Here is an 18,011-nt window from a genome sequence, read left to right on the forward strand (position 1 = left end):
TCCGACTTGTACTCTTACCAGAATGTCAACGCTATTTCGATTTCTCTCGTAAAGCTCGTTTGTCATCGTACCCCTCAAACAAATGCTATATTTCTTTAGCTAAATTTTTTGTTGCTACCAGAAAGGGCCTGGTCCATGCATCAACTCGTGAATAGGTGCTTGTGGTGGTTCCAGGTCGACCTGTTATAGTTAAAAAATCTTGGATGCAATTACTAATTATGACAGTAATCACGACTATCATGTTCACGAAGAATCCTTAGACAAACAATGTATTTCAGCTCTAAAATTTGATGCACTCAATAAACGATAATTTATATTCATACAGTTTATTTTTCATTACTTTTTATGAAATATTTGATATTATTTAAATACGTATATACGTTATAAATATAAATATCTTATAAGATATTCGATAAAAATTAAAGATTTCCATGTACTATTCTAACTACTATTTTTACAAATGGCATACGCACATAATGAACAATTGGCAAACATTTGAAGCTATCACTCTGTCCAGTGTTATAATTTTCCGCACCAGTGGGAGGAACCTTTGCACAGGATGCCGGCTAGATTATAGGTACCACAACGGCGGCTATTTCTGCCGTGAAGCAGTAATTTGGAAGCATTACTATGTGTTGGTCTGAAGGATGCCGTAGCTAGTGAAATTACTGGGCAAATGAGATTTAACACTTTATTGTCAATTCCCGTCAGCTGAACGTCCTGCTCGTCTCGTCCCTTATTGTCATAAAAAGAATATTTCTTCGCAACGCAAAATAATGAAACTGATCGGTGATATTGTATTCCAACATCGTATTGCAAACATTATCGCAATCTCCGATAACCAATTAAAATAAAATCAAGCATCCGTCGCGTTGAGTTTATTTGAAATTTCATCGGGAACTTTCCCGAAGTCGGAGTGTATTCATGTCACTCACAATATTGCACTTTACGAGTAATAGCCTCGGTTTGTGAGATTTTTAGTTCCGTTTCCGGTTAAGATTAACGTTGAGATTGCTGGAATTTTGTGCCTTTTGTGCGGAGAGATTAATCCTTAGGGAAATATTGTTTGCTAATGCACTCTATTAAACTGCTCTTATGTTAGGAAATAATATAATCGACAATGAAATGTGAACTTTGATATAAAACTTTTAAACGAAACGGGAATAATAATAATTGTAAAAAAAACAGGTTTGTTTATCAGTTATCTATCGATATTCTCATTTCATATGAGTACAATAATTTTCTTACCGTAAAGAAAAATCAGACTTCAATCCTTGTATTGAAAACAATTTTACAAACTGTCAAAAATATTAGTAATTGCAGTCAGCTTGTACTACTAATTGTTTGTAACAGTATATTTTGTGGCCTGCTGTTGTCAAATAGTGAGGATGGTGTCTGAGTTTGGGGCGTCATATGCGAAGGTGGTATTAGACTGCAGAAATCGGCCCTTGTTAATACTCCCTGTAATGGTCCACGTTTGGTCCCGAGAGAAACAACTAATCTTTCTTCTACACCCGAAGACGTCTACTCGCAACCGATAGCCGATTAGAACTGCCCTTCCGCTGTACTGTGCATTCCTTACTCACACGTTAATGTCACTGTCGATGTCATGAAAGTGACAGTGATTGTTTACACATACTCAGTTCAGACTAGATGTCAGTACACTACACTCCCCGTGATATATGCGGTAGAAGATACAGAACAAGCATTAATTACGAATAAAGAAAAAAATGCGGCCACTCGAAAAAGTGAAAACTTTATCAAGACAATGTTAATTATATGAAAAATAATTATGCTCAAAGAGCGAGCCTTCCTTAGTTCACTCGAACCTAATTTACCCTACCAAGCATTACATAACCAAGCACCAGTGGGAGGCTCCTTTGCACAGGAAGCCGGCTAGATTAGGGCTACCGCAATGGCACCTATTTCTGCCGTGAACCAGTAATGTGTAAGTATTACTGTGTTTCGGTCTAGCTAGTGAAATTACTGGGCAAATGAGACTTGACATCTTATGTCTCAATGTGAAGAGCGCAATTATTGTAGTGCCGCTTAGAATTATTGGGGTTTTTCAAGAATCCTGAGCGCAGTGCGTTGTAATGGGCAAGGCGTATAAATTACCATCCGCTGAACGACCTGCTCGTCTCTTCCCTTATTTTCATAATAAAAGCCTGAGAGCGGTCGCTCCATTAACAATCTCTGACATCATTAAGAAAGTCATTTATGTTATAGTTTAAACCTTTACCATACAAAAAAAAATATAATCTTTCAAATGATAGTATAGTTCTGCAAATAAACTTAAACTTGTAACTGGAATGTCCGCGGAAGTTAGAGTGAACAAAATGTCATACAGCTTTATAGCCACTCGTACATATCACCTTGGGGTACATAAAGTCGAGTGTGCAAACTGAGTTATCTCGCCTCTACGGGACAGTACAGCCTAAATTGTCGAAATTAACCCGAGCATACCTCGAGGTATAGACGCTGTCTAAGGAAACTATAGACAGAACGGAAAATAATTCAGATTATGTACAAGTATATATATATATATATATATATTTCCTATATATAATCGCTTATTAAATGCTCACGGAATACCTTAATTTATTTACGGTGTGTCTAGATGATTCAGCTACTTTGTTTTCTATTAATTTACATTTACTTTTTTGACTTAGGTAAGGAATTACTTAGTACTTGTGTAAGGAATTGACTATTTGACATTTGAGTATGTTTGTTGAATTTTTTTTTTATGGAATAGGTGGACAAACGAGCGTACGGGTCACCTGGTGTTAAGTGATCACCGCCGCCCACATTCTCTTGCAACACCAGAGGAATCACAAGAGCGTTGCCGACTTTTAAGGAAGGTGTACGCGCTTGAAGGTACCCATGTCGTATCGTCCCGGAAACACCGCACAAGGAAGCTCATTCCACAGCTTTGTAGTACGTGGAAGATAGCTCCTTGAAAACCGCATTGTGGAGGACCGCCAAACATCCAGATGGTGGGGATGATATCGTAATTTGTGGCGTGTCGTGCGAAGGTGTAATTCGGCGGCAGGAATCAGGTTAAACAGCTCTTCTGAACACTCCCCCCGTGATAAATGCGGTAGAAGACACACAATGAAGCGACGTCTCTACGCAACGCCAAGTGATCCAGCCGTTCACAGAACACTGGGTCCCCGATTATTAGAGCTGATCTGCGTTGCACGCGGTCAAATGGATCAAGCTGATACTGGGGTGCGCCAGACCAGAGATGACAGCAATACTCCTTGTGTGGCCGGACCTGCGCTTTGTAGAGCGCTAGAATGTGGGCCGGCTTGAAGTATTGCCGTGCTCTATTGATGACGCCCAGCTTCTTCGAAGCTAATTTGGCTTTGCCCTCCAGATGGCCACGGAATTGGCAATCGCTCGAGATTTCGAGACCCAGTATTCCGATACAAGGCGAGGCTTACTGCATTACTTTACATATTATATTATATTGTGATTGAAATGTTTTGTAAAACAATGAAAATGTAAATCATGATTTAAAAGACTGTCAATGAGTTTCTTGCTACTTCTTCTCATAGTTCAGAATAAATATTGTTACTAATACATTTACTAATATATGTGGAGATCTCTCTGAATTAAATAAATAAATTACCTCAACCCTTTACGAAGTAGCAGTAGATTCAATAAGAAAAAGTTTTTTTTTTGACATTCTTAAGTGTCATTTCTGTGACCTACATAAAGTGATTTTGATTTGATTTGATTTGATTTGAGTACATTTTATGCAGACACGTTCTTTTGATCGAGTTTTACTCTTATTTGTAAAGCGTAGACTTTTTGAAGTGCAAACTCCTTTAGGCGTGCTTAGCACTTTGTTTTGTGGGAATTAATGAGAATCAGCTGTTACGGTCATTCGGATAAAGTTGATAATGCGCGAAGTGTCCGAGAAATATATAGAGTGTTTTATACACAACTATAATTGTGTAGGTACTTTATGAATATAAAAAATAAAAGTCTGTGTATTTTGTATTATTAAAGTCGCAAAAGAGAAGTATTAAGTAAATTGATGCAGCTACTGTACTCAATAACTTTTGTATTAATTTACATTTACTTTTTTGACTTACTCGCGTAAGACATTGACTATTTGACGTTTGAGTGGTGTCTGTTGCATCATTTTACATTTTACATATTATACTGTAATTTGAAATGATTTGTAAATCGTTTTACTTAAATGTAAATCTTCATTGGCAATGAGTTTCTTGCTACTTCTTCTCATTAGCTCAACCCTTTACGAAGTAGCGGTAGATTCAATAAGAAAAATATTTTATTTTTTTGACATTCATAAGTGTCATTTCCATGACCTACTTGAATAAACTGATTTTGGTTTGATTTGATTTGATAAAGAAAAAGTATTAATGGATTTTCCACTTCTGTTGTGTGCCAGAGACAAATAAAAATAATATGTGCTTCAGCACATACCGTTTTTTAAGTAGAGGGGGAAATCAGAATGCACATACTCTTTTTTAAAGTTGAGGGCACACGGGGGAATGGGAGAACTGATGGCAAACAAAAACCAACCGCCTATGAACAGAGAAGAAGAGATCTGCTGTCGATCCGAAGTCTCTGAGATGTAGCAGTTAGAGGTTACAACAGCCGGCACATGATGCCACAGAGTGTGAAATTTTTTGCACTTTTACGGTGTGCAAGTGTTATTCACGTAAAACTTTTCCATTTTAACGTGATTTTCGTTGGTGGAATTCTGCAACTGGTGTTCAAAGAATATTATCAACTTTAATAATTTGATATCGTGTCAACTATAATTATATCTATATATATAAAAATGAATTGCTGTTCGTTAATCTCGCTAAAACTCGAGAACGGCTGGACCGATTTGGCCAATTTAGGTCTTGAATTATTTGTGGAAGTCCAGGGAAGGTTTAAAAGGTTGAATAAATAGGAAAATTCTGCTAAATTAAATAAAAACAACAAATATGTTTTTCCTTTGATGTGTCCATACATCATTTCTATGAGCGAATTTATTGATGCACGGTTTGACAGTTCTGTTGTGAAACGATTTCATTACGACAGCAGGGTGCATATTTTACGAAGTAATTTTTGATGTTATGATATATTATTGACAAATTCATATAAAAACATTATTTTATTTATTATATACAGAACAACGTCTGTCGGGTTAAACTTTGAACTCCTCCGAAACGGCTTGACCGATTCTCATGATTTTTTTTTTAAATTTGTTTGATTATGAGTCAGCATTTAAAAATACATACAACTTCAAATTTGCACCCATCTACGTTCAACAGTTACTTTTGTATCGTGATTTTAATATCGGCAATACAACGATTGCCGGGTCAGCTAGTGTGATATAAGATGCAAATAGACATATATATGTATTTACCATAGGGAGTGACTGTAACATAACATATTGTAACATAACTTGGTAAACACCATGAAGCTTCATCAGTTAGTAAAGGTGCTTTGACCTGGGGAGAAGAACTGATAAAAAACTCCCAGCCCATCTTTTACATCATACAAGAACTTAGCATATTTATTAGTTATTATTACCAGTCAAGAACCATGCATCATAATCCTGTTTATAATGTACTTATACTAAAGTAAGCCTTTTTTCTCGTATGCCTCAGTTGTCCACGAATTCTGGATTGCAACATAAAGAAATTGCGATTCCATTCGCGAGCTTTTCAATGATTTCCCCTTTTCTTGTTACTTTTGACCTCACAGTATTAAAATTTATGATTAAATCTATTAGTCTATGGTTGGTTATTCCCAAGTCTATGGTTAAGGCTTTTAATGCTCAAGAATTAGGGTGGCTACAACCTCTGAACGTTTAATAGTTCCTACATGCAAATGTGCTATAAAATATACATTTTGTATGCAAAAGATACATTTTGTGTTTTGTTTTAGTTCGCAAGGAATGCGCAAGCAACTTAACCGCTTTAGTTAGTTATTTTTCAGTTTTAACTTCATAAATCAGTCCTTTTGGACTCCTCTTATGTTTGATGTACCACTAGATTAAGTGTTTTTACTGAAATCGACTTTACTTTTTTTATAAATATATTTATTAATAAAAAACAAATTTTACATTGCGGTTTCGAAGCAATAAAACCACTGAGATTTGTACAATTGCTAAATTAAGTCTACGCAACAGAGTTAAATTAATAAAAGAAAAAATAGTTCACAAACGTTAGAAACTTAGCTTTACATTATAATTTTACAAATAAAAGTAAAAGTACATGATACTTAAAAGGCATAAAGGCATTTTCTCAAAATTAATTCCTTTAGAATTCTTTTTGATGTGATTTCTAATACCTAGTACTACTACAACCGCTTTGGAAACAAATGGTACTCTGTGAGAGAAGAAACGGCCCAAGAAACTCTCCCAGCATTCTTTTTGCGCGTTTTCTAAATAAAATATACAATATTGTACTGTCATTGCTATTGCTATAAAATAATCATAATCTAGTCTCAGGCTGTCCGATCACTTAGATATTGACTTTAAGCAATTTTTTTATGCAAAATATACCTGAAATTTTAATAAAATATTTTTATTTGTATGTGCTATCTATTGATAGGATTTAAGTCGGCGCTTGCCCACTTGGGTTGTCTGGTTCTAGACGAAGCTATCCCGCTCAAAGTCACGCGTGGCGAGTATCTGCTATTACATTTGGCATTGAGAAACTCCTCCTCTTCGAAGTCGGTTAGTGAAAAACAATACAATCTTTTTTTAAACACTTACATTACTAAAAATATTACAAAAAAATAAGCAACTGAAAAGTATCTAATAGTAATAATCGATCTATCATCGTTTTCACCATTTTAGTGCGTCGAACTTGATAATCGTCATTACTACCGGTTTCGTTTTCGAATGTAACTCGATCACGGTACAATACACTTATAGTATCAAGTAACCGGCATTAACACGGGTAACTATGTTATATCAGGTAAACTCTACATCCTGCGATTCGTGGTATCAAAAATAAGCACCTTAGTACATTATTGGATAGTATTTTGGCAAACCAAGTCCACGCATATATCTTTTTTTTATTTATGGAATAGGAAGACAAACGAGCGTACGGGTCACCTGTTGTTAAGTGATCACCGCCGCACACAATCTCTTGCAACACCAGAGGAATCAAAGGAGCGTTGCCGGCCTTTAAGGAAGGTGTACGCGCTTTTTTTGAAGGTACCCATGTTGTATCGTCCCGGAAACACCGCACAAGGAAGTTCATTCCACAGCTTTGTAGTACGTGGAAGAAAGCTCCTTGTAAACCGCACCGCAACCATATTATAAACATTTGAAATCATTTCAGGACTCATATAACCGAATGGTTAGTGACCCTGACTACTAAGCTAGAGGTCCCGTGTTCGAATCCCGGTCGGTACAATCATTTATGTTATGAATATGGATGTTTAATTCCGAGTCATGGATGTTTATATGTATTTATGTATGTTTAAGTAAGTATATTGTATTAAATATATCGTTGTCTTGTACCCATAGTACAGGCTGTCCCTAGTTTGGGAGAAGATTTGTGTAAAAGTGTGTCAATATTATATCTTAACATATATAAATTTCGTGACACGTTTTTTGTCCGCGATGGACTCCTAAACTAATGAACGGATTTTAATGGGGATTACTTCATGGAGTGCAGTTTGGTCCAACTTGAGCGATAGGATAGTTTTTATTTCGATTTGGGACCAATAATTATTTTTATTTTCAATATTTGTTTTGTATGGACATATTTTCTATGAGAGAATTTAGTGACGCACGGTTTGACAGTTTCGCTGTTAAACAATTTCATTATGACAACAAGGAGCATTTTGTACATCTAGATCAACGTCTGTCGGGTCATCAAGTTATTACATATATTTATACAAGACAAAACTATTGAATGAATGAATAATATATGAAGCCTTTATTGCAAACAATGTAAGATTCGTACAATATATATAAACTAAGTATTATTCTAATCTAAATAATATTGTAAACTAAGTAAACCTAAGTAATATTCTAAGCTAAGTAATACTAATCTAAGTAATATTCTAATCTAAGTAATAATCTAATATAAGTGATATTCTTAATCTTCTATAACGTTCGCTTGTCTTGTCTTCCGACATAAGCCTCCTCCAGAAATTTCCATTGTGATCTGTCTAGAGCAGATCGTCTCCATGTTGGTCCAGTCACTTTTTTAAAATCATCTTCCCACCTAATGGGTTGTCTTCCTTGATTCCTTTTCCCTTGTCTTAGATACCAGTCTACAATATTTTTTGTCCATTTATCTATATTGCTTCTCAAGGTGTGTCGCGCCAGTTTAATCTTTTTATAGTGTTGTCTATCCTTTCTAATTTCGTTTTCTTCTTGATTTGGGTTAGTCGTACCTTATTAGACAAAACTATTACAACCTAACAAACATACAATCAAACAGTATAATTTTATATCTCCTCCTATCTTTGCACTCTGCTGATGGATGACACAATAGTTAAGTGACGTCACTTCTGAATAATCATTCTTTCAGGCATTCTTCAAAATATTTTTACAATCTTAACTCTATCTTTGTCATAGGTTTATATGATATGAAGGAAAGAGAGTATCCACTGCATCTTACAAATAAATAAATGTCATCATCATAATATTATTACCGACAAAAGTGAGATTGACCGACAAGAGTGACTGGCTAATTTTTACTGGATGCCGGCTAGATTATGGGTACCACAACGGCGCCTTTGCCGTGAAGCAGTTATGTGTAAGCTATACTGTGTTTCGGTCTGAAGTGCGCTGTAGCTAGTGAAATTACTGGGCAAATGAGACTTAACATCTTATGTCTCAAGGTGACGAGCGGATTCGATAGTTCCACTCAGAATTTTTGAGTTTTTCAACAATCTTGAGCGGCACTGCATTGTAATGGGAAATTAATTAGCATTAGCTGAGCGTTCTGCTCGTCTCGTACCTAATTTTTATAAAAAAAAAAAAAACAAAGCAGCACCCGTTTAGCAGCACGAAGCATCGATTCCCGGGCCATATTTTACGATAGGGTATATATAGCACGATTAAAACTCTGCCTCAAACAGTGCCCCCTAAGTGAGCACGATGAAGCCTGCCATGATTCTTATGCTTATATCCTTGTTCCAGTTACCAGTGAAGATATCAGAGAAGTGGGCTCTCCAACTGGAAACCCGAAATCTGTCAGATATACAACTGTGTCACGGTGAGTACAATTTACATGAACTAACAGTAAAAACTTCCAAAGCATTTACCGTTAGCAGACCTCTGTTCCAGGCTGGGCAATTGCAGGGCGTAAAATTTTGTAAACTGTATTGTACCACAGGTTTACCATTGGGAGGCTCCTTTGCACAGGGTGCGGGCGCCTTTTTCTGTCGTGAAGCAGTTATATGTAAGCATTATTGTGTTTCGGTCTGAAGGGTAGCTAGTGAAATTACTGGGCAAATGAGACTTGACATCTTATGAATGAATATGAAATGAATGTCATTCTACACTTCAAAGTCAAAGTAAACGGTACTTCAAATTTAAAACACTAGATGGACCACCTTTTATAATTGGAGTTTCTGCCTGTAAATCAAGTATTTTGAAACATTAATATAAAACACTCGAACTAAAGAGTTAGCCAATAAAATGCTAAATCATTCCAGCACAACCCATAAAGCTTCAACATCTGGCTATCACCCACACTTCCACTTGTGGGAGTATTTACAAAAGTGATGTGCGTTACTTCTGCGGGCTGTCGTATCACATAACCATAGACATATTAATGTGTAGAAGAAGTTGGGCATTGAGAACGTTACATTAATTTGGTTATATTTGTACTAGTTAGCTCGTTTTGCGTCATGTAATGCGTCATATTGGCTTCACCTCTATTTATCTCTATATAACGCGACTTAATCTGACGCGATTTCCACCCTGTTTAAGACGTCAGATTCACATGAAAATATGTACACCTGTCAAGAACGATGATAATACAATATTTTTGTTATTTGTATTCTAGGATCGCTCTAAAAATATCACTGTTACAAAAATAACTATTATAAATAAATCCAAAAGTCTAAAATATACGTTACAGTTAAAAAAGTCCTTGGAAAAGTAATTCAAATATTTTTATACAGCATAATATAGGATGGATTATCTCTTTATAGCGATTATAGTTCGAATATGCTCATTAGTGATGTCGTTGTAAGAAAAACACATTTTTTTATTATCTACGCTAGTTCACTATCAGTCACTAGTTTTCCAACCCTAGTCAACAGTTTAGAAACCTACCATATATATAGGTACGATAACCATTTTCCAAATTTTACGTGCTATGGTTTAAACAGTTAAATCTGATATAATTATCAATGCAATAATATTAAGCTTAGCTCTGTCTAATTTTAGTTAGTCTACGCAAATAACATAAGGCGCAACTTTGTAAATGTGAGTTACAAATTTAATGTTTTGTAAGAGTTTGCTTACTCTGTGTATTGTTAATTATGTTTTGGATGAATGCTAAATGTTGTATGTTTAATTGCATGCCATTTATTTGGGGAAAATTACTCTTTACTTCTAATGGTTAGCATACAGCGTACAAACAATTTTACAGCATTATTTGTTTTCGAAATAATTATCCAATTAGCTCAACCGCAGTATTTTTTTTTTAAATTATATGACGGGTACTCACGTTTTATATTTTATTAATTTGAAGCCGATATTTCAATGCGATTGCAGGAATCGTGGTCGCGGCGGAACTGCGGAGGCGGCGAGGAACTCTTTACACATTGACACTTGACACTAATTCAATTAAATTAAATTCGTTTTGGTCTTTGATTCCCTAATTCACGAACACACTATTGACGACGTCCATTCTTTAGGGTGTTTTTGTTGCATTCAGAGTGAGTGCATAATATTTTTAAATTCAAATTATTAGATTATAAAAATATCATAAATGTGTAATTAAAACAATGGACAGGCAAGGCAATTTCACGTGAATGCAAAAAGAAGTACAATTATTGCTTATTTTTTTTATGAAAACATATTGACTCTAGTCTAGGTGTTCCATATTAACGCGCCAAAAAAATAACCTATATATTTTTTAACTAAGCTCTTGGTTATATTTGCAATGGGTTTGCAAGCTAAAATCCCCCACATTAAATTAATTACATTTGTACCCTCATACCTGGCTGGAAAATCACGTAATAATTCCATCATCGGGGTTCCGTGAGCCTCTAAGCCCCGTGTCAATCCGACGACACTATAATCCACCCGAATCTGGATGTGATGTGGATTTTATTTTGTCTGCGGTATTTGCATGTATTAGATTCTAAGGCTTAAGGAAACTTAAACTTGTTGGCTCGTTTGGAAAACAGTTTCGAAAACAGTAGCGTGATTTTTTTATGGATTTCTTGTATCTTTGTTCGTGCGTATCACGTAAAAGCTGAGTAGGGTTTTTGTTATTTTATTTTTGAGTTTTTAAGGAAGTAATTATTTAGGCAAGTTGTCACTTTATTTTGTGGGTATAATTATTAAGGAAAGTAACATTTTAATCTATAGATATATTTGTGCCCCCTACGTATACTCGGACGCACGCTCTTGTGTTTTTTTTACCATAAGGGACAAGTCGAGCAATACTTTCAGCTGATAGTAATTGATACGTCCTGCCCATTACAATGCAGTGCCGCTCAGGATTCTTGAGAAACCCAAAAATTCTGAGCGGCACTGCAATTGCGCTCGTCACCTTGAGACATAAGATGTTAAGTCTCATTTGCCCAGTTATTTCACTAGCTATGGCGCCCTTCAGACCATAACACAATAATGCTTACACATAACTGCTTCACGGCGAAAATCGGCGCCATTGTGGTATCCATTATCTAGCCGTGATCCTGTGCAAAGGAGTCTCCCACCGGGAAATTGCTCGGTGGTGATGACTATGCCTATGACTATGATGATGGGGGTGTCGTGCGAAAGTGCAATTCGGCGGCAGTAATCGGGTGAAACAGGTCTACGGAACACTCCCCGTGATAAATGCGGTAAAAGACACAATGAAGCGACGTCTACGCAACGCCATGTGATCCAGCCGTTCACAGAGGTCCCCGAAAATTCGATCTGTTCTGCGTTGCGCGCAGTCAAATCGATCGAGCTGATACTACTGGTAAAAAGTTTTCGAAATCTAATCATTGATTTAAATCGCATTATTTTCATTTCAGAGTTCACTTCAAAGCAACTTCAGAAGATGATTATGCCGATTTCACCTGCGAAGCGAAACATGACGCTTTGAACAGAGATCTACCAATGAGGACGACTGTGCAACTTAGTGTCCTATGTGAGTACCCATTTATTATTAGATCAAAGAATAACAAAGCTCAGATATTATAACTAAACGTCTATAAGATATCCTAGAGCCCTTCTAATCTATTATATATATAAGATATTTTTACCTATGTATTAACTCTTAACGATATCTCTGGAACCATAACGCGTAGAGACTAGAAAATTGGTAGCAATATTACTTTCGTCGAGTAGAGGTCAGCTATGGGCGGATTTTATGAAATTCCAACTGCCTTTTTTTATTATAAACAGAATAACTTCGGGTCAGCTAGTATATAGTACATACTAAACGACAAAAAAGTTTATTAATTTTATTTAACTATAATTATACAGGAGTGCTGCATTCAGAGCAAAATAAACCAAATGAATTATTAAACAAATTATACTTAATAATTCATATCAGATGTTATAACTAATAAACTTCGCAACAAATAAGGAATTGTTAAATTCCCCACCATCTGGATGTGTGGCGTTCCTCCACAGTGCGTTTTTCAAGTGACATTCTTCCACGTACAACTAATCTGTGGAATAATAGGGTGCACGTACACATTTTCTAATGGCCGGCAGTGCTCCTTATTTCTCTGTTTCAAGAGTATGTTGAAGGCGGTAATTACTTAAGGCGACACTAAATGCTAGCGACCTTGAACTACGTAACAAAGCCAATATTTTCAAAATTCTTGCGTGGATAACGTAACATATTTATAGGCGGCAACAATTTATATGCTTAAAACTCTGATTATTGATTACTAATCTTCATATATGTACCTACACAAAAAAGTACAAGCTATAAGAATAATTTTTCTGAGAGTAGTGTTTAACTCTAAAGAAAAGTGGTAGATCAAAATAGCTCTGGAGCTATAACTATAACCAACAGAAACATTAGCAACCTAAAAATAAGACTTAAGGGTATGTGTAACACGATAAAGTAGTGTTCATAGATCCAAATGCTATATTTTCGCCACAAAACTTATCTAAAAACACCCTATTTAGGTGCCTTAACATAAGGTGACCCGTACGCTCGTTCATCCTCCCTTCCATAATACAAATAAAAACACAAATAACATATTATAGATATTCATATTATGAATTGACATAACATAAGAATGACACAAATTAAATTTGAAAACAAAATTTCGACAAAAAAAACTCGACTCCGCGACGTCTCTTCCACTGAGTCAACCAGTCGAGTGGCGTATCAATTGTTTAAATTTGAAAGAGCGACATCTTAAGTAAATTTTTTAATATGCAAATATTGGCGTTACAGGCTATCAACTGTAAAGTAGATCCTGTAGATGAAGGCGCAACCTAAAAGTAGAAAGACATAAAATATTTATCAGACTATACTCTTTTGAACGGTTGGCTCAGTGGAAGAGCGCAGGCACGGAACGCGATTGGTCACGGTTTCGAGTCCTGCATCGTTCATAAATTTTAATTTCAAATTTAATTTGTGTTATTTATTCCAGAAGTGAAGGTTATCATATTATTAAAAAAAAAAACAAATTGTTAACTAAAGAATGGTTGTATATAAACCTTGTCTAAAGAATTTTACTTGAGTCCTGTGGTCTATTAAATTAATTATAATATTATTTTTGTTCTCAATATTTAAAGCTTGTAATCCAGCTAGATGATATAAACAACGTGATTACCAAACATAATCGTCCCCCGCTGAGCGTATTTGTATCGAAACAGGTCGGCCCCCGCGGCGTTCTACTCGCCCCCATTTGCTTATATTTAGACGTCTTATTAAACCGAGACCTAATGTATTGATATGAATATCTTAATTCTAAATGATCGGACAGCCTGAGAAGATAAGTAACAATGACAGTACAATATTGTATATTTTGTTTAAAACAGCGCTAATAATGCTGGGAGAGTTTCGCCGCTTCTTTTCTCTCAGAGCGGCATTTGTTTCCGAAGTAGTGTTAGAGGTCAAGAAAAGCGCGTACACCTTCCTTAAAGGCCGGCAACGCTCTTGTGATTCATCTGGTGTTGCAGGAGAGTGTGGGCGGCGGTGATCACTCTACGCTCGTTTGTCCTCCTATTCCATAAAAAAAAAAAAGAGGTGACATCAAAAATAATTCTTAGGAAATCAATTTTGAAAAAATAAATGCTTTTATGCCTAATCTCATTCAAATAAATTCATCTTGCATGGATTTCATAAAAAACTTATAAATCCGGGCCAGGCTTCATTGCAACTAATTCCGTCAAAATTTAAGGACTGCCCTTCTTAGTAAGCTTATAAGATCTAACTCATAGTTTTAGATTTTTTTTAATTTACCGATTTGTGCGATAGATAGAGATAGGTGAGATTTCGTAGTTATTTTAGTAAACAAGAAATATTTTGAGTTTATTTTTCTATTTTTAAATCTTTGTAATGTAAACTTATTTAGCCTCGTTGGATACTTTTTGGTAGCAGAAAAACTTATGGGGTCGGATCACTGATATGCTCATGACTGGCGCACGCGATAAATAAATAATTGAAAAAATATGTAGTTAGACACTTTTGAATTGGTGAAATATCGCATATAATATAGCAGTATATCTGTAGCTATACAACTGCTATATTGTGCAACATTAGTGCTGTATATGAGTGTGTATGACAAGGTACGTCTTACACTCGCCATTTGTATGACACTTTGTTTTAGTGTGCGTGAATTACTCAAAATAGAGGTTCAGTTCTACACTAATTTTTTTTTCGACGTTTTCACATCTGTCATAGTCTGTCTAGACTTATAAATGATCGAAGGCCTAAATTTTGCTATTTGAACTTGATCCTTTACTTATTGGTAAAATTTATATTTGTGCTAAACATGTACCATCACTTTTCCCAACGCCCACCATAAGCTAAGAGCTTCCATCTTAAAATCGAATACACAATCAATTATCATTTCGTTGAAGACGAAAAACGTGATAAACTTTTTACATTTTCCTTGAACAATACAAGCGTTGTCTTATTAATTTAAAAGCAGCAATAATATCCGACCTTTACTCCGTCGCTTTATCATCCAATTATTGTCGTCCATAAAGGTATTCTCTGCCAAAGATTAACTAAGATATAACGCAGACACGTCAAACCAATTTGTTGCCGTCGAGTGATAGTCTCATAAAGCCGGGGGTAAAGTGAATCACATAATCCCCAGTAAGTGCTACCATTCATATCTTTATGAGATATTTTTCTTTGACGCAATTAAATTTGATTGTACCGTTATTATTTGGGATGAAACTTAATCTAGCTTGAGGCGATAGCAATTTTTTCTAGAAGTATCTTGTTTATGTAACTAACGGATCTGACACGACATTTTCGTGACCGACTGGTGATATTCGTGAAACTGGGGTCTGGACGCTTTTCATAAAATCATGTTAATTACTAAAGATGTTATCCAATTAAAAACTGGATGTGTGGCGGTCCACCACAGTGCGGTTTTCAAGGAGCTTTCTCCCCCGTACTACATAGCTGTGGAATGAGCTTCCTTGTGCGGTGTTTCCGGGACGATACGACGACCTTAAAGGCCGGCAACGCAAGAGCGTATATCACAAGAGTGATTGCTCTGGTGTTGCAAGAGAATGTGAGCGGTGGTGATCACTTAACGCCAGGTGACCCGTACGCTCGTTTGTCCTCCTATTCCATAAAAAAAAACAGTTATTACAAAAAAAACTATACGGTTAGATTAATAATTAGTACCTAGTAGTGGCCTCTTCGTCTAAGGACTCTCCTAAACTTTTCCAATACGTTCTATCTCCGGCTCTTCTAATCCAGTTTTGTTATCAATCTGTTTTCCAATTATAATTAATTAATTAGTAAAAAAGTGAATCCCGTTCTTCGTTTCAACGAAATGATAATTGATTGTGTATTTGTTTTAAAACGGGACTAAGGGCTTATGGTGAGCTTTGTGAAGAGTGATGGTAAATGTTTAGCACAAATATAAATTTTACCAATAAGTATATTATCAAGTTCATAAACCAACATTCAGGCCTTAGATTATATTTTATACATCTAGATAGACTATGCAAGCTGTGAAAACGTCGAAAAATTGAGTTTAGAACTAACCTCTATTTTGAGCAATTCATGCACACAAAGTGTCATACAGCTGGCAAGTGTAAGACGTAGCTTGTCACGCACACTAAACTTATATTCCTGGCCTGTTTTAACCGGTTGTCTAACAGCAAGAGACTATCATATTATAGACTCTATTAATCAATACATAAGTATGAGGTTAGCCAACTGTCATTTTCTATTCGACCGTCACATTCGTACACTCGTTGAAGCTTAACTACAAAACTATTGCCAAAAGATTTATGGCTCATTCACAACAATAATATGCCAAATTGTTCCGACAAACATGGACCCATCATTGAAGGGTAAAATGACTTCAGTTCGGTATTGCTAAGAAATGAACGCAAACAGTAACAAAACAGTCTGAATAATATGCATATATCCCACAATATTCATTGCATAAAGAATAGGTCCTAAATAATCATTGAGAGCAAAATTTAAAGAAATAAACATTTTAACTGATGCCTCTCAATACATTCTTGATAATTGCATGTATGTACATATGCTTATAAGAATTTTTTCTAGAAACTGTCATAACCATAATGTTAACAAGTTAACACCACGAACAAACAAAGTTATTATGCCTACTACTCGGCTAAGTCGAGTTAGTAAGTCTTTTGTGGGGCGCTGCATATGCTTTTTCAATAAGATCCCAGAAAATGATCAAAACAAATGTAGTACGAAATTCAAAAGAATGTGGTAAAGCTTACTATAACATTAATGACTTAATGATACCACAGATTGGGAATGGAGCATCCGCCGTCAGAGTAGTGCTTAACTGCGACCATCAACCAATAATAACCCAGAGAAACTAAAGTTAATCTTTCAGTTGGTTTTCCCGTGAAATATTGATGGCGCCACAATTATTTTACAATTGCATTCACGTTTCCGCTCCTTGTCATATTACTTTTGCTTAAATATTCCAGCGGAAATATAAAAACGGAATAAAAATATCGCTAAATTATTTTGGGTTGAACAGGCACGGACTTTAAATAACACCGCTCTATTGTAACTCAGAGCCTCAATTTTTTTGAAATAAACTGAATTGAACACACACTGATATTATAATTCAAAATCAATAAAAACCAATAAGATTCGTTAAATTCCAAGTTGTTTTAATAATGATAGAATAATACGTTTTACGCATTCATTTTCAGATAGGAAGTAGTTTTTGACATTCAATAATTGATTTCATATCCTATTTTGGATAAAAATATTTGCATTTGAATGAATTACGCTATTACAGATTCAAATAATTATAACAGTTGATTTGCGGAAATTTGTGAGTTATTGCTGTTGGTAGTATTTTTACTTGGCTTAGTATAATATCTGATATCCCTCACGATATCACCATCAGCTCTGTTATAATATAGAGGTTTTTTGAATAACACGTGCGTAGGAAATACATATGATATTATTAATATTGCTAATCAATTATGGCTAAATAAAAGGCTGACTTACCTGAGATTCCGAGGTGCAATGGTCTGCAGCTGGGGGCCCCCGCTAATCCTCTAGGAACTCCTGGTGCTAAGGTGCATGTTACTTCCTCTGAGCGTGTGTAGGTAAAGAAATTATGTGTGGCGTTACACCGAGAACTTATTGCGAGGCGATTAGGTCGTTGACCACTGATGA

General features: G+C 35.6%; 1 protein-coding gene across 1 annotated transcript in view; it reads left to right on the forward strand.

Moving 5' to 3' along the window:
* The window catches only part of LOC126976150 (nephrin), a 289,278-nt gene that overhangs the window by 159,290 nt on the left and 111,977 nt on the right, over positions 1 to 18,011 (forward strand). The window contains exons 6-7 of the mRNA XM_050824354.1: positions 9,143 to 9,218; positions 12,205 to 12,320. Of these exons, the coding sequence (XP_050680311.1) occupies positions 9,143 to 9,218; positions 12,205 to 12,320 (192 nt within the window). The remainder of the gene's footprint in view (positions 1 to 9,142; positions 9,219 to 12,204; positions 12,321 to 18,011) is intronic.

Source organism: Leptidea sinapis, chromosome 39, assembly GCF_905404315.1.
Source record: "Leptidea sinapis chromosome 39, ilLepSina1.1, whole genome shotgun sequence".
NCBI lineage: Eukaryota > Metazoa > Arthropoda > Insecta > Lepidoptera > Pieridae > Leptidea > Leptidea sinapis.